General features: G+C 44.7%; 1 protein-coding gene and 1 long non-coding RNA gene across 3 annotated transcripts in view; one reads left to right on the top strand and one right to left on the bottom strand.

Moving 5' to 3' along the window:
* Positions 1–5,004, top strand: part of LOC127617622 (uncharacterized) — a 143,814-nt gene extending 138,810 nt beyond the window's left edge. The window contains exons 4-6 of one of the 2 annotated variants that reach the window (XR_007967361.1): positions 3,623–3,745; positions 4,361–4,483; positions 4,853–5,004. This is a non-coding gene — a long non-coding RNA (uncharacterized LOC127617622). The remainder of the gene's footprint in view (positions 1–3,622; positions 3,746–4,360; positions 4,484–4,852) is intronic. The other variant, XR_007967362.1, reaches the window with a different exon arrangement.
* Positions 5,005–13,283: 8,279 nt separating this feature from the next.
* The window catches only part of pwwp2b (PWWP domain containing 2B), a 14,308-nt gene continuing 5,091 nt past the window's right edge, over positions 13,284–22,500 (bottom strand). The window contains 7 exon segments of the mRNA XM_052089566.1: positions 13,284–14,735; positions 20,286–20,989; positions 20,992–21,237; positions 21,240–21,386; positions 21,389–21,551; positions 21,553–21,706; positions 21,708–21,929. Of these exon segments, the coding sequence (XP_051945526.1) occupies positions 20,286–20,989; positions 20,992–21,237; positions 21,240–21,386; positions 21,389–21,551; positions 21,553–21,706; positions 21,708–21,929 (1,636 nt within the window). The 3' untranslated portion in view covers positions 13,284–14,735.

Raw genomic sequence — 22,500 nt, 5'->3', positions numbered from 1 at the left:
GAAAGGAGAGAAAGAGGAAAACAGAGTATGGGATGTTGGAAGAGAGTGGCTGTGGGTGTTAGGTGTAGAGAACTGGCTGCTGATGCTCACTACCTTGTCAGTAAAAGGCTGGAGTGGTGGTGTAGTGGGCTAAAGCACTAAACGGTTAAGCAGAAGGTTGTCAGTTCGATCCCCACAGTCACCACCATTGTGTCCTTGAGTAAGACACTTAACTCCAGGTTGCTCCGGGGGGATTGTCCCTGTAATAAGTGCTCTGTATAATACATTGGTAATCAGAAGGTTGCTGGTTCGATCCCCACAGTCACCACCATTGTGTCCTTGAGTAAGACACTTAACTCCAGGTTGCTCCGGGGGGATTGTCCCTGTAATAAGTGCTCTGTATAATATATTGGTACTCAGAAGGTTGCTGGTTCGATCCCCACAGTCACCACCATTGTGTCCTTGAGTTTGACACTTAACTCCAGGTTGCTCCGGGGGGATTGTCCCTGTAATAAGTGCACTGTAAGTCACTTTGGATAAAAGCATCTGCCAGATGCATAAATGTAAATGTAAGTAAAAAATGTGGCAAAGGCATTAGCAGAGAATTATTGATACTTTCACAGGTCAGCAGGGTCTTTTCACATGTGCCACTTTCTCTCCACCGCCCTCAGCTCAGTTCAGACACTATCAAGGAAACAAGTTACTATTGAGCAAAGAGCATTTGTAACTTCATTTAAATCTAGTGAATATAAATGGTTAGTGGAGGGAAGGGATGCAGAGACTATGGAAGAGAAGTGAGTTGGTGAGAGAGAGCAAAGGTTGCGGCAGAAGGAGACCATAGGTAGGGTAAGAGGTAAAGAAGAAGGGACAGGAACAGAAAACTGGTCAGAGGTATGTAGAGGGGTAAGAAGGGGATTATTGAAGATACAATTACATGTAAGAATGAGATCCAGCTGTTTCCCTGCTCTGTATGTTGCATGGGTGTGCAGTATTGTAAGGTCAAATGAGGTCAGAAGTTCTAGAAAGTCAGCCGCTTGAGGTTTTTCTAGGTGGATGTTAAAGTCCACAAGGACCACCAGCAGAGTGCCGTCCTCAGGAAGAGGACAGCAATACATCTAGCTCTTCAGTAAAGTTGCCTAGTCGACCTGGGGAGCGATAGATTACCAACAAGTTGATTTTAGCAGGATTAGTGGCAGTAATGGCATAAGATTTAAAAGTTGTGTTATTGCAGAGAGAACATGTTTGCTGATTTCCATGAGTTTAAAATGAGCAAACCGGTTCCCCCACCCCGCTCAGTCAGACAAGGGGTGTGGGTGAAAATAAAAGTCAGTTGAGAGGCTCTGCAGATCCATATCTCAGTCAGAGCCAAAACATATATTTTTGACTGACTGGCAAAACCGGAATGAAGTCAGCTGAATGGCCGCAGTCCAACAGAGATGGAGAGGCACTGCTAAGTGACCAAAGGCGCTCTGGAGTGTGATTTTCGCCTACATGAGACAACAGGAATATACTGAAAACACATATATTACAAGTAGAATAACTATGAGAAAAAGAGAGAAGGGGCAAAAACTTAGCATAGTAGCGGGCTCCTTGTCAATGTCCTTGCTCGATAGACCTGCGCAGGTAGACTCACAGGTCTTTACCCGAGATGGGTCTTCGCATAAAGAGCTGCCACTACAGTTCTCTCACTGCTTAAGTACTAATTGCTGTACAACTGTGTCCGGCCCACAAATTAGCAACAAAAAGCCTGAAACTGAAGCAGGATTGCCCTAAAATGCTCACTAATAGACAACGATTTATCTTAATTGCCAGTGAAGTGCAGCATAATCTACTGGCTAAAAGTAAGAATCAGGGCTGGACTGGTAATCTGGCATGCCGGGCATTTTCTCGGTGGGCCGACACACTTTGGGGCCGAATAGGGGCGGACTGGCCATCGGCAGAACTGAGTGGGCCGGTGGGTTGGCCGCAATAAGCTAAAATGAGCCGTCGCGTTATGCCGAACGGACCACAAAATGGTGCCGTGATATGCAGTAAAGGACAGAGAACACCCCCCTGCTCAACTTTTGGCCCAGTTGCTATGTAAGATCCCGTGCCGATATCTGTCCAGCACTGGTAAGAGTTCAAACAGCTTAAAAAGAACATTCACATTGTACATTTTTAATATGGACAGCAAATGGTAAGGAGAACAAACAACTGTAGAGGTTCAGTAAAGATATGAAATGATAATCCATTAAAATGTTAACTTTTGAAATAAACTGTAGTATGAAACAAAAGAGGAAACCCATCAGACATGTGCACAACTCAGTGCTGGCTTAATCATAGATGTAATCTGTGCTCTTTAATTTGACAAACCTCAGACCTCTTAATGTGACGAAATCAACAGTCAATGATAAGTTTCTGCACTTTTAATGTAAACCCTGGAGGAATCCCATCCCCCTCTGGAATGGTAGAAAGAAAGATTCCCACATGAAGAATGGGGTGAAGAGTCTTTCTCTCTTGAACATGTTGACAGATGTTTGGCACTGAGGCAGGTCTGCTATGAGAAGAGACAACAGATAGCAATATTTTACTCCCCCCCCCCCATTTCGACTCGTTCCTCCTTTTCTTTAAAAAAACACAAATGTGTGTTCCAGTGAGACACTTACAATGGAAGTCAATGGGGCCAATGTTCTGGATCATCCTATGGGCCCATCTTGACCAGCGGAACATGGGGTGGGAAGGATGTGGGACACGGCAGGTGCTCCAGAGGACCTGCCGGTCCTCCACTTGGGCCTGGAGGATCGAGATGAAGCGCTGCTCCTGCTCCGCACAGCTCGAAGAGGGCCTGATGCTGAGACTGGTGGATGCTGGCGAGGATCTTGATCACTTCCTCCAGCGGTGAGGACCCCATGGCAATGTTCTTCCTCCTTTAATCCCGGGTTTCAACGACAGGTGATGATCCTTACCGTTCTCATCTCCTGATCTCATTCTCCATTCGCAAGCCGCCGCTCGACCACGGCCCACCTCTACCACATTTTCTCACTGTAACCTCAATATTTGCTTTTTTCTCTCTCTCCCCTTTTGGAGTCTCCCCGATTTGGAACGCCCAATTCCCAACGCACTCCAAGTCCTCGGGTGGCTTAGTGACTCACCTCAATCCGGGTGGCGGAGGACAAATCTCAGTTTCCTTAGCGTCTGAGACCGTCAATCCGCGCATCTCATCACGTGTCTTGTTGAGCACGTTACCGCAGAGACATAGCACGTGTCCACCGGTCCAATTTGGTTGCCTAGGAGACCTGGCTGGAGTCACTCAGCACACCCTGGATACGAACTCACGACTCCAGGTGTGATAGTCAGCGTCAATACTCGCTGAGATACACAGACCCCGCCCCATCTTTGCTTTTTAAATAAAAGGAGATGAGTTTAAATAATTTTTTGTGGTTATCAACATTATACCACAAATGCTGTTGATTGTTATAAAAATTGTAATTCTTTTAAAGAACTGTTGAACCAAAACTCTGATCTAAGGATCCTATAATGAAAAAAACTATTCCATTGTACAAAGGTGTACTGGGCTAAAGCACAAAACATGTAATCAGAAGGTTGCTGGTTTGATCCCCACAGTCACCACCATTGTGTCCTTGAGTAAGACACTTAACTCCAGGTTGCTCCGGGGGGATTGTCCCTGTAATAAGTGCTCTGTATAATACATTGGTACTCAGAAGGTTGCTGGTTCGATCCCCACAGTCACCACCATTGTGTCCTTGAGTAAGACACTTAACTCCAGGTTGCTCCGGGGGGATTGTCCCTGTAATAAGTGCACTGTATAATACATTGGTAATCAGAAGGTTGCTGGTTCTATCCCCACAGGCACCACCATTGTGTCCTTGAGTAAGACACTTAACTCCAGGTTGCTCCGGGGGGATTGTCCCTGTAATAAGTGCACTGTATAATACATTGGTACTCAGAAGGTTGCTGGTTCTATCCCCACAGTCACCCCCATTGTGTCCTTGAGTAAGACACTTAACTCCAGGTTGCTCTGGGGGGATTGTCCCTGTAATAAGTGCTCTGTATAATACATTGGTACTCAGAAGGTTGCTGGTTCAATCCCCACAGTCACCACCATTGTGTCCTTGAGTAAGACACTTAACTCCAGGTTGCTCCGGGGGGATTGTCCCTGTAATAAGTGCTCTGTATAATATATTGGTACTCAGAAGGTTGCTGGTTCTATCCCCACAGGCACCACCATTGTGTCCTTGAGTAAGGCACTTAACTCCAGGTTGCTCCGGGGGGATTGTCCCTGTAATAAGTGCTCTGTATAATACATTGGTACTCAGAAGGTTGCTGGTTCTATCCCCACAGGCACCACCATTGTGTCCTTGAGTAAGACACTTAACTCCAGGTTGCTCCGGGGGGATTGTCCCTGTAATAAGTGCTCTGTATAATACATTGGTAATCAGAAGGTTGCTGGTTTGATCCCCACAGTCACCACCATTGTGTCCTTGAGTAAGGCACTTAACTCCAGGTTGCTCCGGGGGGATTGTCCCTGTAATAAGTGCTCTGTATAATACATTGGTACTCAGAAGGTTGCTGGTTCTATCCCCACAGGCACCACCATTGTGTCCTTGAGTAAGACACTTAACTCCAGGTTGCTCTGGAGGGATTGTCCCTGTAATAAGTGCACTGTATAATACATTGGTAATCAGAAGGTTGCTGGTTTGATCCCCACAGTCACCACCATTGTGTCCTTGAGTAAGGCACTTAACTCCAGGTTGCTCCGGGGGGATTGTCCCTGTAATAAGTGCTCTGTATAATACATTGGTAATCAGAAGGTTGCTGGTTTGATCCCCACAGTCACCACCATTGTGTCTTTGAGTAAGACACTTAACTCCAGGTTGCTCCGGGGGGATTGTCCCTGTAATAAGTGCTCTGTATAATACATTGGTAATCAGAAGGTTGCTGGTTTGATCCCCACAGTCACCACCATTGTGTCCTTGAGTAAGACACTTAACTCCAGGTTGCTCCGGGGGGATTGTCCCTGTAATAAGTGCACTGTAAGTCACTTTGGATAAAAGTGTCACCAAATGCATAAATGTAAATGTATCATTTATTTAAGGGTGAAGACAACAGAGCATGTGGCTCATCTTGACCCGCTCTGAGTTTGTGTCTCTCTAAAGTCTTCGAGAAGCAAATGTTTACACAGTGTGTTTGGTTATGTTAACATGTGAGTCTATTTCGAGGTGGATCTCATAACTGAAGGCGTTTGGGGGATGGGAGCTGGTTTAAGCTTTGAGGAATCTGCCCATCTGCTCACAACTTTTCCAGCTCGCTGTGTGTGGCCTGAAGAAGCTTCTGTCCTTATTTCGTGTCATCTGAGCTGATTTACAGGTCACTGAACCTCAGATCACCTCAGACCTTTTATAAAACGTACCGTTTCTGTGAACGGTCTTATTTAATCCTGCTGACATCAGAATGAAGCATCCAATCAGATCACTGCAAAGTGTGTGGCTAATACGTGCTTGTTTGCATTTTTTTGCTAAGAGGATAGTTCATCCAAAGATGAAAATTCTGTCATCATTTACTCACCCTCATGTTGTCCTAAACCAAGATGATGTTAGGTAAAATGTTCACGCTGCTCTTTTCCACACTATGAAGTATTAAACAGTATTGATCTCACAAATGAAATTACTGATGAAAATGTTCATTGACAAGTATTTTTTTATTTATTTTGTCAACAATAACAAAGATGACATGAAAAAGACACATCAAGATGATTATCAAACAGTTTTAATTAAAACATACTTTTGCCAAAAATATGATGAAGAAGAAGAAAAAAAAAAACAACAATACGGCAAGATAGCAACAAAACTCTAACATGGTTTATTATTTATTTATTTTTTGCTGAAGGAATATTCTGGTTTCATTACAAATCAAGCATCAATTGACTGCATTTGTAGCATATGTTGATTACCACAAAAATTAATTTAGACTCGTCCCCGTTACTTTAAAAAAAATAAAAATAATTGGCTACAGTGAGACACTTCCAATGGAAGTCAATGGGGTTTTTAAAAAGGGTTTAAAAAGGCAGAAATGTGAAGCTTGTAATTTAATAAAAGCACTTACATTAATTTTTATGTTAAAACTCGTGTATTATTTGAGCTTTAAAATTGTTTGGATTATAATTTAGTCATTTTAGGGTTTGTTGACATTACATCGTCATGGCAACAAGTTATACAATTTTCTATCAGACACAGACAGAGATAGACAGATGGATAGATAGACGGATATCGACAGACAGACAGAGCGACAGACAGAGATAGACAGACAGGAGATAGACAGACGGATAGACAGATACTTGTGAAACAGTATTTTAATGTGTACAGATTAAACCCCATTGACTTGCATTGGAAGTGTCTCACTGGAACACATTTAAAGAAAAGGAGGAACGAGTCCAAATACATTTTTGTGGTAATAAACATTCTGACACAAACACTGTCGATTGAGATGAACTTGTGTTGAACCCGGAATATTCCTTTAAGAAGTTACGGCAGTTTTCTCATGTTATTTAATCTTACATATTAATCTTTATGTTTGATAAATGTTTAAATAACACTCAAAATATCTGAACATTTGGTTAAAGTTTGACCTGTTACATATTGATACTGTACATGTTTTTGTCATTTTGCACACTAAAATATGTTATTATGGTTTGGTACATTTATTAAATTAACATTTTATTATGAACTCAAATTGATGAAATATTGACGATTTAAAGGACATTTTTGTCAAAAGAAAGAAAATGATGTTTTATGGACTACTTTAATAGTGCTTTTATGCTTCTTGGTCTAATGTGGAGTCTCACAGCCGGCATCAATATTCTTTTGTATACACATGTGTATATTGTGTGTGTGGTTTAACAGTGTAAATGCCTCTGATGTTATTCTAAAGTAGGTTATTAAACCAAATAAAGTGTTCTAGCTCAGCTGAATCACAGTGAGTGGAGCGTTCCTCCATCATCGCATTTCTATGGCAGAAGACTTCAATAAGGCTCAAAAGATGGCCATGCTCAGATCAATGAAGTAGATCGGCACGCAGCAGTATGCGAGAGATCTTGAAAGCACAAGTAGAAGAAAGAAAGACAACAAAGAATTAAATCCACATGGGGTCTTGGAGAGCCACCAGAGATCTGGGTTTGTTTAGTCAGAGCCCTCAATTCCTGACCACAGAGCGACCGCTTTCTGAAAACTCTCAAAAAACACTGTTAAGTTCAAGACACACTAAATGTGCATATACATAAACATGTATACAGTACATATATATTAAACAAAATGTGCCTATTTGCTAATACCCAAGGAGAAGTTGTAAACACAGGGCTGGGGACGGGCCAAAAGACATCCCCAAAAAGAAAGACAATGATTGAAATACAACCAATTTCTTGATGTATTAACAAAATTGCCTATAACAACACGTCACCAGTTCATTTTTATAGTCAATTGTAAAGGGATTAATGGATTATTATAAATAATATTTTAATTATAAACTGAACCAAAAAGGACACACAGGTGTCGGGCAGCTGTCCGTAAATCTCTCTCTGTTGCACTGCCGTCTCCGGTCGGCCTTTATCCCTCTTGGAGGCTTGATTAGCCGGATTAGGGGACGGGTGTGCGGAATCATGACCCCGCCCTCGGAGAGCCCCCGGCATGACGTACACCCCCCTTCATTCCCTGGAGAGGGTGTGCCGTCTGCCCCGTCTGCCTGGATGAGGGAGTGGACTAGGGGAGAGAAACAATAACAGCGATTGTGCCAAATGATCAAAACATTTCAAAAGAGAGGGAAAGGACAACACGGAGCGGCAGTGCGAGAGAGAGAGAGAAAAACACTTACTCACCAGATCTCCGATATGCCGTAGCTTGGTCCTCAGCCACTCCTCTAACATCCAATGGACGACAGCCGCACCTCCCCGGGAGGATCGGAGGCAGTCTTCCAGCCCTGCTGCGTACCGGTGGATGGAAGGGATCTCCCCCGCCCCTGGCAGTGGTCCTTCCGCTCTAGGCGGTCGGCCGGGAGCCCCTCCCCTCCCCTCCCCGCTCGCAGTCGTCGGTCTCATACCCCGCAGCGTTTCAGCAGCTGGTAGGGTCTCCTCCGCCCCCGCCAGTGGCCTTGACCGCTCCAGGTGGTCAGTTAGGAGCTCTTCCTCCCCTCATGCCCGGCGGCCGTACCTCTGCTCTCAGACGGACGGGCTCCTCCGTACTCCTGCGAATGGCAGCAGCTGCTCTGTTGGGGTGGATGCTAGTGGCGAGGACTTTACTACAGCGCATCCCTCCTCCTTCCCGGGTTTCGGCACCAGTGTAAAGGGGTTAATGGAAAGGAGGTGGGGAGAACCGGTTTGACGACAAACACACACACAGGTGTCGGACAGCCATCCATAAATCTCTCTCTGTCACACTGCCGTCTCCAGTCGGCCTTTATCCCTCTCCGAGGCTTGATTAGCCTGATTAGGGGCGGGTGTGCGGAATCACGACCCCGCTCCCGCCCTCCGCCCTGCCACATCAATGTTAATGAGGGACACATTAAGCAGTCTGGGCTGAATTAATTGCAAGATTTTACTGCAAGTTTATAACAAAGCCTGAGCAGAATGACAGCACAACATCTTCTCTAGATGCAATGTGAGCTCTGATGTGCCAATGTTGAGTTTGAGGATCTGCGTACAACACACATACAGATCCTCTTGACTTTATGGTGCGTTTCATATCTACTGTTATTGTTCTTATTCTCGTCTGGTTAAATAGACGCTTTCCTCTGTCATGAGGAGAGACACACACACACACACACACACACACACACACACACAGTTAAGAGGGAGAACTAGATATTTCAGAAACGGTCATAGAAGCACTAGAATATACGTGTCTGTGGTTTGAAGCAGGCATACAGCACATGGCTCAGTGCCAGCGTTAGGGTGGGCCCGGGGGAAGTAAATGAGATGGGGACAAGTGTATTTTGTGTCCACACAAGAGTGTTTTTAGATCAGCAATGCCAACGGGGCTCACAGGAGACTCAGAACACACTCAGGAGAGAAACAGTCATCTGTGTGTAATCACTCCTGTTCCCGGCTGAGGAAAAGCAGATGGCAGGAAATATCTGCAGGGAGACGTGGCACACGTGCCATCCGCTGATTCTCAGAGCTGAGGAACCATCTCAGATTTCAATGAGACCTCAACATCTCGAATCTTGCGTTAAGCTCTGCTGGTGGCACCCATCCGTATGGACCGTCCATCACAAATGTATGCAAAATAAGCGACTATTACAGACCAAGTGTGCCGCACGAGCCCTCAAAAGTGAAGCCAAAGCGTCTCGATCGCCCCCGGTGGCTGGTCCTAGTATAGGTCATAAGCCCCGCCTCCCCATGTTATTCAACGGGACGTGAGACCAACTAAACAATTAAATTACACTTCACATATCTTTTTTCCAAAGATAGTTTCTGTCATTTACTGTCGTTTCTATCACGTTGATGTCATTTCAAGTGTTTGTTTTCAAAATAAGTTTGTTTTTAGTTATTTGATGCTATAAAAACGCTGCTGTGACATCATGATTGACAGCTGTGATTGACAGGTTCTCACTGAAGTAGTCACTGAAGCACCAACTGACTTTTTTTCGGGATCTTCGGAGGACTGAGGAGATTGGAGCTTTAAATGTAATATCTAAATTTCTATAATTAATTATTTCACACCGTCAAAAGTCAAAAGGGGCGTGTGCTTGCGATTGATTCAGCGAGAGTGAGGGCGGGGCCTTGATTTCGCGGCTTTACTTCCTGCTCACTACTGCGCAGGTCTGGTCCCGAAATCGCAACTCCAGTCCCAAGATGTCAGCGCCATATCGGGACACTGGCGGCTTCAGTTCTCACCAATGGAAAAGAGCGAAGGGGCGTCGGCCATCTTTTTTTACAGTCTATGTTACAGAACAATGGCAACAACAGTGATGTTTGAGCCACTTGAATTTAACAATATATAAATAAGTAAATCATTTGGCAAAGTTGTCAATGGCAGCAAACACACATTCCTTTCGCCACGTGGTACGCGGGACGGCGTGACGTCATGCTAAAATTACATCATGCAAACATGTTCATTTTTTTCACTCAAATTCTTCTGTTGATAAAATTGGAAATGATACATTTTGCATTAAATTGTAAAAATGCAAAAGAGAAGCATTTTCACCAGTGTTCTCAGACACCATGGTAGGTACATTGTAACCTCTAATCTTGAATGATGAGAGTCCAAGCTATACGTTAACGACCCGAATATGGGCGGCTGTGGCTCAGGTGGTAGAGCGGGTCAGCCACTAATCACAGGGTTGGCGGTTTGATTCCCGGCCCACACGACTCCACATGCCGAAGTGTCCTTGGGCAAGACACTGAACCCTAAGTGGCTCCCAATGGCAGGCTAATACCTTACATGCAGCTCTGCCATCATTGGTGTATGAATGGGTGAATGAGACCGCTAAGGTTAAAAAGACGCTATATTAGTGCAGACCATTTACCATTACCGAATACAAACCATTAACCGTAAAATCCTCAGATTAATAAATACAATAATTACTCTACCCCCCAATATGCTTCAGGACTTCAGCCAATGAATGTAGAAGCCAGGAGTTATATAACACCCAGCCTATATATAGCCGAACCGAGGCCTGTAGTGTTTGACATTTCGATCTCTCTGAGACGAGAACAGACTGATGAGGTCAGATGTGTGTGTGTGATGAAGTTAGTACTTCAGCAGATCACCTCAGTGAACACAACTCTCGTGAGGACTTTGGTTAAACAGATAAGAGTTATGCATGTTGGATAGGTACAAACACACAAGACCATAAAGAAGTTAGAGGCGTGGATCAGAAACCAGTCAGTATCTGGCGTGACCACCGTTTGCCTCATGCAGCGACACATCTCCTTCTCATAGAGTTGATCAGGCGGTTGATTGTGGCCTGTGGAATGCTGTCGTACACGTCAATCCAGAGCATCCCAAACATGCTCAATGGGTGACATGTCTTGGGTGACAAGTATGCAGGTCGTGGAAGAACTAGGACATTATCCATTTCCTGGAATGGGGCCGTGCATTTTCATGCTGAAACATGAGGCGATGGTGATGGATGATTGGCATGACAATGGGCCTCAGGATCTCGTCACGGGATCTTTGTACATTCAAATGCAATTGTGTAGCTTATGCCTGCCTATACCATACAACGGCAACTTCTCACCCACACAACGCCATCTTCCCGGTACAGTTGAAACCGGGATTCATCCCTGAAGAGCACACTTCTCCAGCGTGCCCAGTGGCCATCGAAGGAGCGCATTTGCCCCCTGAAGTCGGTTACGAAGCAGAACTGCAGTCAGGTCAAGATCCCGGTGAGAACGACGAGCACGCAGATGAGCTTCCCTGAGACGCCTTCTGACACTTTGTGCAAACCCACGGTTTCATCAGCTGTCCGAGAGGCTAGTCTCCGACGATCCCGCAGGTGAAGAAGCCGGATGTGGAGGTCCTGGGCTGGCGTGGTTACACGTGGTCTGCGCTTGCGGTTTGACGTCCTGCCATATTCTAAAAAGCGACATTGGAGGTGGCTTACGGTAGAGAAATGAACATTCAATTCTCTGGCTACAGCTCTGGTGGGCATTCCTGCAGTCAGCATGCCAATTGCACGCTCTCTCAAAACCAGAGTCATCTGTGGCATTGCGTTGTGTGACAAAACTGCACGTTTTTAGTGGCCTTTTATTGTCCCCGGCACAAGGAGCACCTGTGTAATGATCACGCTGTTTAATCAGCTTCTTGATAGGTGGGTGGTTAGCAGCAACACATATGTAACACACTCTTACTTTCCCGGGAAAATCTACCAAATCTCAATCAAATGTACCACAAGGCCAATGTTTAAAAGGGCTCAATGAAACACCACGATATACTTGGAGTGGCTTATTTAGTGTATTTAAAGTTAGCCTGGTCTCTCGTTCAGGGGTCAAACAGTGAAGAGCATCATGTTAGACCACAGACAGGACTGTACTGGTATGTGAACATAAACGGCCCATTTGATCTTTGACAAATAAGACCCTTTGTGATGTCACGTCACGGACGGTTGTGGCTATCAACACACTTTCACATCCAACACAAATGCACAAAATCTGTTCAGGCAACAGCTCTGAAAAACATCGAGACGGAGCCCAAATGGCACCAGACACAGTCGACTGACTTGCATAATATGTAATAAAACGCATTGCTTATGTGAACAAGGGGTCAGCGAGGGGTCAATTACCTCACGATTGCACAAGCAGTGTTTTGAAAGTGCACCACGTCGCCACACACAATCAACACACACACACACATCATCAACACAACACAAAAACACACACAATCAACAAACACACGCACACAATCAACAAACACACGCACACAATCAACACACACACACACATCATCAACACAACACAAACACACACACACAATCAACACACACACACAACACACACACACACACAATCAACACACACACACACACACATAATCAACACACACAACACACACACACATCAATCAACACACACACACAACACACACACACACATAATCAACACACACACACACATCATCAACACAACACAAAAACACACACACACAATCAACACACACACACACATCATCAACACAACACAAAAACACACACACAATCAACACACACATCAACACAACACAAACACATACAATCAACAAACACACGCACACAATCAACAAACACACGCACACAATCAACACACACAATCAACAAACACACGCACACAATCAACACACACACGCACACAATCAACACACACACACATCAACACAACACAAAAACACACACACACAATCAACACACACACACCATCAACACAACACACACAATCAACACACACACACACACACACATCATCAACACAACACGAAAACACACACACACATCATCAACACAACACAATCAACACACACACATCATCAACACAACACACACACACACACATCATCAACACAACACACACACACACACACATCATCAACACAACACAAAAACACACACACACATCATCAACACAACACAAAAACACACACACACATCAACACAACACACACATCATCAACACAACACAAAAACACACACACACACACACGCAATCAACAAACACACGCAATCAACAAACACACGCACACAATCAACACACACACAATCAACACACAACACACACACAATCAACACACACACACACTCACTCAATCAACACACACACACACATCATCAACAACACACACACACACTCACTCAACACACACACAATCAACACGCACACACAATCACACACACACACACACACAAACTCACTCAACAAACACACACACATCATCAACACAACACACATCATCAACACAACACACATCATCAACACAACACACACACACGCACACACACGCAAAAGAACATTCCAGAGAGGTTACTGCTTTCATATTTTATTCTATTTACAGCACATAAAAAAAATTCACCTTGTTGAGCATTGGCTGGCTGCACATATAAACGCCTGCAGAGTCCATAATCATACACCAGGTGGTACAGAAATGCACAAAAACCTGCGATTGATGTGCAGCTCTAGTGCTGAGCTGCGTTGATTGCCCTTTATGCCCCAGTCCTGAGCAAAACCTTTTGAAACGCTCACGCTCTGTATTGAAGCAGACACCGATATTAGCAAACCCCATTTAGAAGACCACTGATTGAATTCATCCCATCAGCTGGACTTGTGATGCTTTAATAAAAACAGATGGTGCCTAGAAGCGTACATGTCTGATCATATCTCCAGTGGAAACGTTTCTAAAGTAATGGTGACTAACATAACCCGGGTTAATATGATAATACAGTGTGCACAACTTCCTGAAAGCATCCTTCAAAAATCTAAATCTGTATATTGAAAGTTAAAAATCACTTCAGAGGCGATGGGTCGACTCTCGAGTGTTTGTTCGCTCGTGAGTTCACAGCAGGCCACCAAGGTATATGGATAAAGTGCATTTCTTAACGTGACATTAAATAAAGCAAATACAACTGAAACGTCGCAGGCCTCTTAACGAACAGATCCAAAAGACAGGAGATATATTTCTGCACACCGGTTGGAGAAACGTGTTTAACTAGTGAGAGATGTTGCACGAGCTACACGATGATCTCTAGACGCAGAAGATGAAAAAAGGAATTTCACATTTTCATAATTTGATGAAATGGACACACGGTAAGACTTGTCATTTAGTATCATAATACAGATAATCGTCAGTCCATTCCGTTCGGGCATCCTATGAGGATGGCGCTGTGATGGGGCGGGCATCAACCATAAACGGGCAGGCGAAGAAACAGTCGTTCTAAAGAAACAGCAGCAGTGTGATCTTACAGGGTAATTTTGAGGCCAGTCGAGTGTTTCGTGAATAAATACATTCGGATTTAGTGTCAAGCTACTTGTTCTAATATAATGTACGTCCTAAACAACAAACAAATGATGGAGAGACTCCTGTTATCTCTTGTTGAGATATTCCAGCGTGTTTGTCGTGGCCCCTCAAACGCAGTCCACACGTTATCAAGTTTGCCATTTTCTTCCATCGGACGTGTGGGGAAAAAAGGACCTTCCCTCATGATATCCGTGGCCAATGAGGGCATTCTCCATCCGGGGAGACTGCCACATCCTGGGAGCGCAGATCCATGAATGACAGCCAGTCTACTGCCCTCTTCTTCCACTGTAGAGACAAAACAAAAACACCCAAATGAACAGGTGGAACAGTAAAGAGAACTAGATGGGTACATTTCCTGAAGAAAATGTGAGTGGTGCTTGCCGTGGCAAAACTCGTTAAATAGCATTTTCTAACTTGTTGCTAAGCACTAAAATAATGGTCATAGAATGTTGCTAGCATGTGTTTTTCATGATGGTAGCATGTAGGTGTTATGTTTGTGCTAGCATGATGCTAGCATGTTTTAGTACGTTGCGAGGCGATGCTAGCATGTGTTAGCAGGATATTAGCAAGTTTTTAGCATGTTTTAACACTTTGCTAGTTGATACTAGCATGTGTTAGCCTGATTCTAGCACGTTTTTAGCATGCTTTAGCACTTCGCTAGGCAATGATAGCATGTGTTAGCATGATGTTACCATGTTGCTAGCATGTTTTAGCACTTCGCTAGGAGATGCTAGCATGTGTTAACATGCTAGCATCTCCTAGTATCCTGTTAACACATGCTAGCATGTTTTAGCACTTTGCTAGGAGATGCTAGCATGTGTTAACAGGATACTAGCACGTTTTTAGCATGTTTTATCACTTCGCTAGGTGATACTAGCATGTGTTAGCATGTTTTTAGCTTGTTTTAACACTTCACTAGTTGATATTAACATGTGTTAGCCTGATGCTAGCACGTTTTTAGCATGTTCCAAGTGAGAAGAGCCGACACTAAATGTGACATCATAACATGCTAATCACTGATTGGTCGGAGAGAATCGTCACTTCCAGCGTCACTGGGTTTGCGACAAGGGACATCAACTCGCTAGTTTTAAAGTTAGCAACTGAGATAGCGGTATCATTTGTTCACGTGACTTTCAAATTGTAAAAAGAAATGCCTGTCCGTAAAACCACGGCGTGGTCAATAAACGTGGTGCAGACGTTCCTCTCATTAGCGACGAACGAAACGACGCAAAACGAAAAAGTCTCTCAGGAAGTGTCTCAGCTGTCGGCCGCACACGGATACCAGCGGACCGACCAACAATGAAGGGAAAAGTTAAATAACGTAAAAGTGGCGACAGAACCATCAAGGAAAAGTGGAAGTGGTTCGACCAAATGGACGCTATCTCGACCGGCGAGCAATGGGAGGGAGAGTGCGCTGGACTCGCCCACGATGGAGGATGGGACGTTTTGTTACATTAACTCCATACTCTGCTTGAAAGCTTCACTTTATTTAGTGTAGCAGCTACTGGAAGCTTCTAAAACAACCAGTTTAACTGTTACACTCGTGTAAAATCACCATCAACAACTGCTTTATGCAGCACAATGAGCTAGCAGCTAGCGGTTGTGTTATAGTTTATGGTCAGTTATGTTTGTGTCGTGTTTAAGATGATGTCACGGCAGTAGAGGCGGTGTAACTATGACGATCAGCCTATAATCCCGCCCACATTGAGGCGGCACTAAACTTTTTTCTGTCTTCAATTTCACACATCCAGTTGAATAGAGCTTTCATTAAAACGGGACTTTTATTTTGACAGACCTCCGAGTTCTTCCTGTTTTTGACTGGTTAGTTATATCAAGCTTCTCATTAATGCTGGGATACTCCCGTCGCCACTCTCCAGCTGAAATCTCCGAGCCGCACCGGAGGAGTTCATTTAAGTGTTAACAGCTGTTTATACTGTAAACACACCGCATGAAAATGAAGCACCAGTAGTGTGTTGTGTGTGTGCGCATGCGTGCACGTGTGTGAAGCTATATAAGTGCAGACCATTATGCAAAATGCACTTTTACATGGTGTGTGTACATAAATGTGAGTCTGCAGTGTTAAAAGTGCACCCACTCCTCTTTCTTATATTTCTATTCATCAAAAACAGTGTGTCAAAATGAACGCTTTTCCTTTCTGCCCTAAAGTGACGTCCCGTTAGAGCAGGCCACGCCCACGACTGGTGACAGACTCCGCCCTATTATCGAATGTGATTGTAAGCCGATTACACAGCTAATGCAGCTAAAGTTAGCATTGTCTCCGATTGTATTCATGGAGACCAGAGCTCTGTCGGGGGCGGGGAGCAGCAGCTCATTTGCATTTAAAGAGACACACACAAAATCTGCGTGTTTATGATTCCACCCAAAAAGAGGCATTTATAACATGGTGTAACGAACCCAGGAGCGATGGTGCACAACCATTTAAATCTATTGAAAAATGTAATGGCAGCTGAAAAAGTGTGCAGGCTCTGTTGCGCTCTATACAAGTTAAGATCAATCGATGGCATTTGTGGAAAAATTTTGTAACCAAAAAAATGTACTTCGACTCGTTCCTCCTTTTCTTTAAAAAAAACACAAATGTGTGTTCCAGTGAGACACTTACAATGGAAGTCAATGGGGTCAATTGTTTGGAGGTTTAAAGGCAGAAATGTGTATAATTTTATAACTTTTACGGCTTTACATCATCATGACAACAAAGTGGATATATGTACTGTAACTTCACACAGATGTGGTCAGTGAGTGATTTAATGACAGTAAAATCATGTTAACACACAGATTGTTTATATCTTGTGTTTGTACTTTTGAAACAGTATTTTAATGTTTACAGATTAAACCCCATTGACTTGCATTGGAAGTGTCTCACTGGAACACACATTTGTGCTTTTTAAAGTTAAATAAATTTTTGTGGTTTCAATATATTTCCACAAATGTCGTCGATTGATCTTAACTTGTACAGGGCGCAACAGAGCCTGCACACTTTTTTCAGCCATTATTAATTGTTTCTGTAGATTATGTCTCAGACACTGCTGACTGTTTGTGTGTGCGCATGCACGTGTTTTTGTGTGCATGTGTGTGCGTGCACGTGTGTGTATGTGTGCACGTGTTTGTGTGTGTTTGTGCGTGCGTGCGTGCCCGTGTTTGTGTATGCGTGCGCGTATGTGTGTGCGTGCGGGCACGTGTTTGTAAATGTATGTGTGTGAGCATATTTGTGTATGCGTGCGTGTCACATGTTTGTGTGTGTATGTGTGCGCGTGCGTGCACGTGTTTGTGTATGTGTGCGCGTGCGCGCACGTGTTTGTGTGTGCGTGCACGTGTTTGTGCGTGCGTGCACGTGTTTGTGTGTGTGCGTGCATGCACGTGTTTGTGTATGTGTGCGTATGTGTGTGCGTGCGTGCACGTGTTTGTATGTGTGCGTATGTGTGTGCGTGCGTGCACATGTTTGTATGTGTGCGTATGTGTGTGCGTGCGTGCACGTGTTTGTAAGTGTATGTGCGTACGTGCTCGTGTTTGTAAGTGTATGTGCGTACGTGCTCGTGTTTGTAAGTGTATGTGCGTGCACGTGTTTGTATGTGTGCGTATGTGTGTGTGTGCGTGCACGTGTTTGTAAGTGTATATGCGTATGCGTGCGTGCGTCGTGTTTGTAAGTGTATGTATGCGTACGTGCTGCGTGTTTGTAAGTGTATGTGCGTGCGTGCTTGCGTGTTTGTAAGTGTATGTAATGCGTGCGTGCTTCGTGTTTGTAAGTGTATGTATGCGTCGCGTACGCGTGTTTGTAAGTGTAATGTATGCGTGCGTGCTTGCGTGTTTGTAAGTGTATGCGTGCGCGCGTGTTTGTATGTGTCGCGTATGTGTGTATGTGCGTGCGTGCGTGTTTGTAAGTGTATGTGCGTGCGTGCTCGTGTTTGTAAGTGTATGTGCGTCGCGTGCTTGCGTGTTTGTAAGTGTATGTGCGTGCGTGCTCGTGTTTGTAAGTGTATGTGCGTGCGTGCTCGTGTTTGTAAGTGTATGTGCGTACGTGCTCGTGTTTGTAAGTGTATGTGCGTACGTGCTCGTGTTTGTAAGTGTATGTGCGTGCGTGCTCGTGTTTGTAAGTGTATGTGCGTGCGTGCTCGTGTTTGTAAGTGTATGTGCGTACGTGCTCGTGTTTGTATGTGTCAAAAAAAACTCAAAAACTCTGATTAATATGGATAAGATGGTTCTGGTCGGCATCTGGTTTGGACGTAATGTAATGTAGGCAGTCTTTCTAAAACAAATGCTCAAAAGGAGCTTAAATTTGCTTCGGCTGTGGCCACCCACCAAACTGTCTAGTAAGGGTGATGAAGTTACCCGCCACTGCCTATATAGGCAGTAGCCAGCAAGGCAGCTCACTAGGTTTTCAAACAGAGCCTGTGACTCTGATTAGCACTAAACCGTTTCTCTTCATTGAAATTGGCCGATATATTTCATATTCATTGTGATATTAAGAATATAAAAATACATCAGTGACATCAATTGTGAAGTTTAGGTCGGTTTTGGTGTTTTACTGACCCAAAGACATGCAGTTACATTACTGAAAACTACAGTTCTTATAGGACTAAAGATGGCTGTAAGAGATTCATTACAAACAACTGCAGTGGGAGGGGCTTGTAAACTTGAGCCAATATTGAACTAAGATGGCATCTTATCCTCTATAAATATTAAGACACTAGGCAACCTCCATAGACACTGAGGTCATGGGAACTAAATGAGAAGTTAAAGACCTTTCTATGGGGCAATGCTCAACTAAATAAGCAAGTCTACAGCTATCAATCAAACGTGTGTTGTTCCAAGTAATCACTAATCCAAAAATGAAAACAGGGAGCAGTGAAGCTCAAAAAAGGGCTATTTTTCCTCCCCAATGTGGAATGCCCAGTTCTCAATGGTCTGAGACAGTAAATCCACGCATCTTATCACGTGACTTGTTGAGCGTGTTACCATGGAGACGTAGCGCGTGTGGAGGCTTCACGCTATTCTCCGTGGCATCCACGCACAACTCACCACACGCCCCACCGAGAGCGAGAACCACATTATAGCGACCACGAGGAGGTTACCCCATGTGACTCTACCCTCCCTAGTAACCGGGCCAATTTGGTTGCTAAGGAGACCTGACTGGAGTCACTCAGCACGCCCTCTTGAGAGCGAGAACCACATTATAGCGACCACGAGGAGGTTACCCCATGTGACTCTACCCTCCCTAGTAACCGGGCCAATTTGGTTGCTAAGGAGACCTGACTGGAGTCACTCAGCACGCCCTCTTGAGAGCGAGAACCACATTATAGCGACCACGAGGAGGTTACCCCATGTGACTCTACCCTCCCTAGTAACCGGGCCAATTTGGTTGCTAAAGAGACCTGGCTGGAGACACTCAGCACGCCCCGGAGGTCTGTCGTCTATTTTTTTTAGTCACATGACAACAAAACGGCTACCTACAGTACATGCCGGCACACCACCTGACTTTGGGGGGGGGGGGGCAAAAGTCTTTAAAATATTAGGCATAATCGTTTTAAAACACAATGGTTTCACTTCTTACTTTTTAAAATAAATAAAAATAAAGAGACTGTGACTGATTTAATAGATCTGGGAAAAATATTTGCATTATGTCATTGACTTGCACTCTTCTGACCGCAAACCCATAAGGACGTGCGTGACGTGTGCCCTCTACGACTGCTTTGAGACGCTCTTTAGTACAGTCAACACCAGGCGCATACGCCGGCCAAGGTGAACTATTCTTTCAAGAGAGAGAGAGAGAACAAGCATAAAACAGGAAGTAACAGTGTAATGAAAAGTAAAGAAACTCACCTAAGTTTCACAGTGAGCAAGTAGAGATGTGATTTCTGCACTCATGTGTCCCACGGCCTTGGCCGCCTCCATTATGGCACGCCGGTACATCCCTTTCTTTTTGCGGTTGAAACGTGACCTGAAGAACTCACGGAAAGGTGACAGTTTGGCAACGGAGAGTTCTGAAGTGGTGGGCGAGCCGAACCAGGACACTTTCGCTTCGGGCCAAGGTGCGTCAATCTCACCTTCTTCTCTACGAGTACCGCTTATACTGAGTATCCGTGCGGGCCACCAAGGGAAACCGTGAATCTTACCCCAAACTACATCACCAACCGTCACTGCATGACCATCCTCGGTCACACATTTACTCATGCTGCGAGTGTGCAGTCGAACAGTTAGAGGCGGAACAGTCTTACTCTCCCCTTGAGAGGACGACGACACGGAGAGGTCGTCGCCCGGTGCAAGATCGGACAGTTCTGGCGACGTGCCGTCTGAACTGAAGGACTTCGACTCATCCAGACTGTCACTGCTGCACACGGAGAGGCTTGACGAGTCAGCTTTCCTCTTGCGGAAGTTAATAAGTAAAGTCAGGTCACCGTGACGTTCGACTTCCTCTCCACAGTTGCCGGACCAAAGTTGTAGCGAGTTCTTCTCTCCACCATCCTCAGACTGAGAGTTGGGATCTCTGGGATGCTTTCGACGAGCACCACCCACTAGCTCCGCCTGTACACAGACACTTGCTCCGCTCCGTCAGCCCTCGATCTTACACGTATCTTTGGCGATGGGGCGTCTGGACCACTTAGCTTAGGGAGCTTGAGTTTGGGAATGGAAATGGTAAGACCAGTTCGGATGGAGTCCATGGAGGGTGTCAGCTCTTTTGGGGCTTGCTTGAAGCCGCCTCTTTCTCGGTGTCCATTCTGCAATAACTGCTTCGGGCAGAAGGGTTTAACAGAACCGTGAACTCTTGAGGGATCTTTATCACTTCACCTTTACCTTGCGGAGTGCTGTAGGAGATCTTAATGACAGGACTGTGAGGAATGATGTCACCTCCAGGATACTTCTCATCTTCCTTCTTGTCCTTTCTAAACCGCTTGCTGTCGTAGACTGTCGAGTCCTCTCTCTTTTGGCCTCTTTAGTGTCGCCCCCGTCGTCTTTTCTCAGACTCTTGCCAGGGACGGCTTTAGTGTCCTCGTCTGCTTGAGGTGCATTCTCCTTCCGGGACGTCCTGGGCACCATCGGCCCATCTTTGCTGTCTTCGTCACTGTTTAGCGTGTTCTTACATTTCTCGCGACAACACCTGCCGAGGTCGCAGTCTGATCGTGCTCATTGTCATCCTTCCCGGCTCTCGACCTCGTCTCTTTTTTCTCTTGATTGGACGAGGTGGCGGTTGAGGAACCCATTGGTTGTAGGTGTGCCGGACCCACATGGGATGAGGAAAAGGGGCCCTCAAAGTACGGAGGGTACGTAGGCTGGCCCGGTTGCACTGGGATGGGTACAGGACAAGGAGGAGACATCTCGGGCTCTGTGTTCTCATCTTTTGGTCGTGGTGTAGGTTGACTAGGGGATTTCGAGGAAGACTCTTCACTTGAGACATCACAGTCTGGTCTCAATATCAGGCTCTCGTCTGACTTTCCAACGACATCTGGGAGGCAAAACAGCCCAGTCCTACAGAACAGAGCCAAGTGGGAAACATAAGGGCCAATAATGGACAAAACGCTTTCACAGTGACATATAATCAGAGTAATGGATGTTAATTACCCATAAGTGTGCCCACCATCACAATCGGCACAATAGCTTCCTGGTGTTCTGTTACTCTGACTGAACTAGCACAGGTGATGATAGTCAATGAAATATTTTTGTTTTTAAAAATGTTTTACAACATTCAAGAAAGGCATTTGAATATCAGATTCATCATTTCTAATGGCAAGAAGACTCTTCCCCAGCAAACGAGTTCGTGAACAAGTCATATCATGCAACACGTAACCACACCCATGTTTTTCTAAGCTTTAAAAAAAAAAAGAACACAGAAGTCACTGTATCTTTCCAAACTCTTATCAGGGCATGATTCTCACAAATATTTTGTCATCCTAAAAATGGAAATGCGGTACGAGGCATTGCACGAAAACATGTAGATGTCACATCTTAAAAACAAATAAATAAATTGTATTTTGCATAAAGAAAATTCTGTTTATATTTTAGGACCATAAAGATTTTTTGCATTGTGACATTATTTTAA

This window comes from Xyrauchen texanus, chromosome 24, assembly GCF_025860055.1.
Source record: "Xyrauchen texanus isolate HMW12.3.18 chromosome 24, RBS_HiC_50CHRs, whole genome shotgun sequence".
Classification (NCBI taxonomy): domain Eukaryota; kingdom Metazoa; phylum Chordata; class Actinopteri; order Cypriniformes; family Catostomidae; genus Xyrauchen; species Xyrauchen texanus.
The sequence above is the reverse complement of the archived record's forward strand: the minus strand, read 5'-3'. Positions and strand labels throughout refer to the sequence as shown.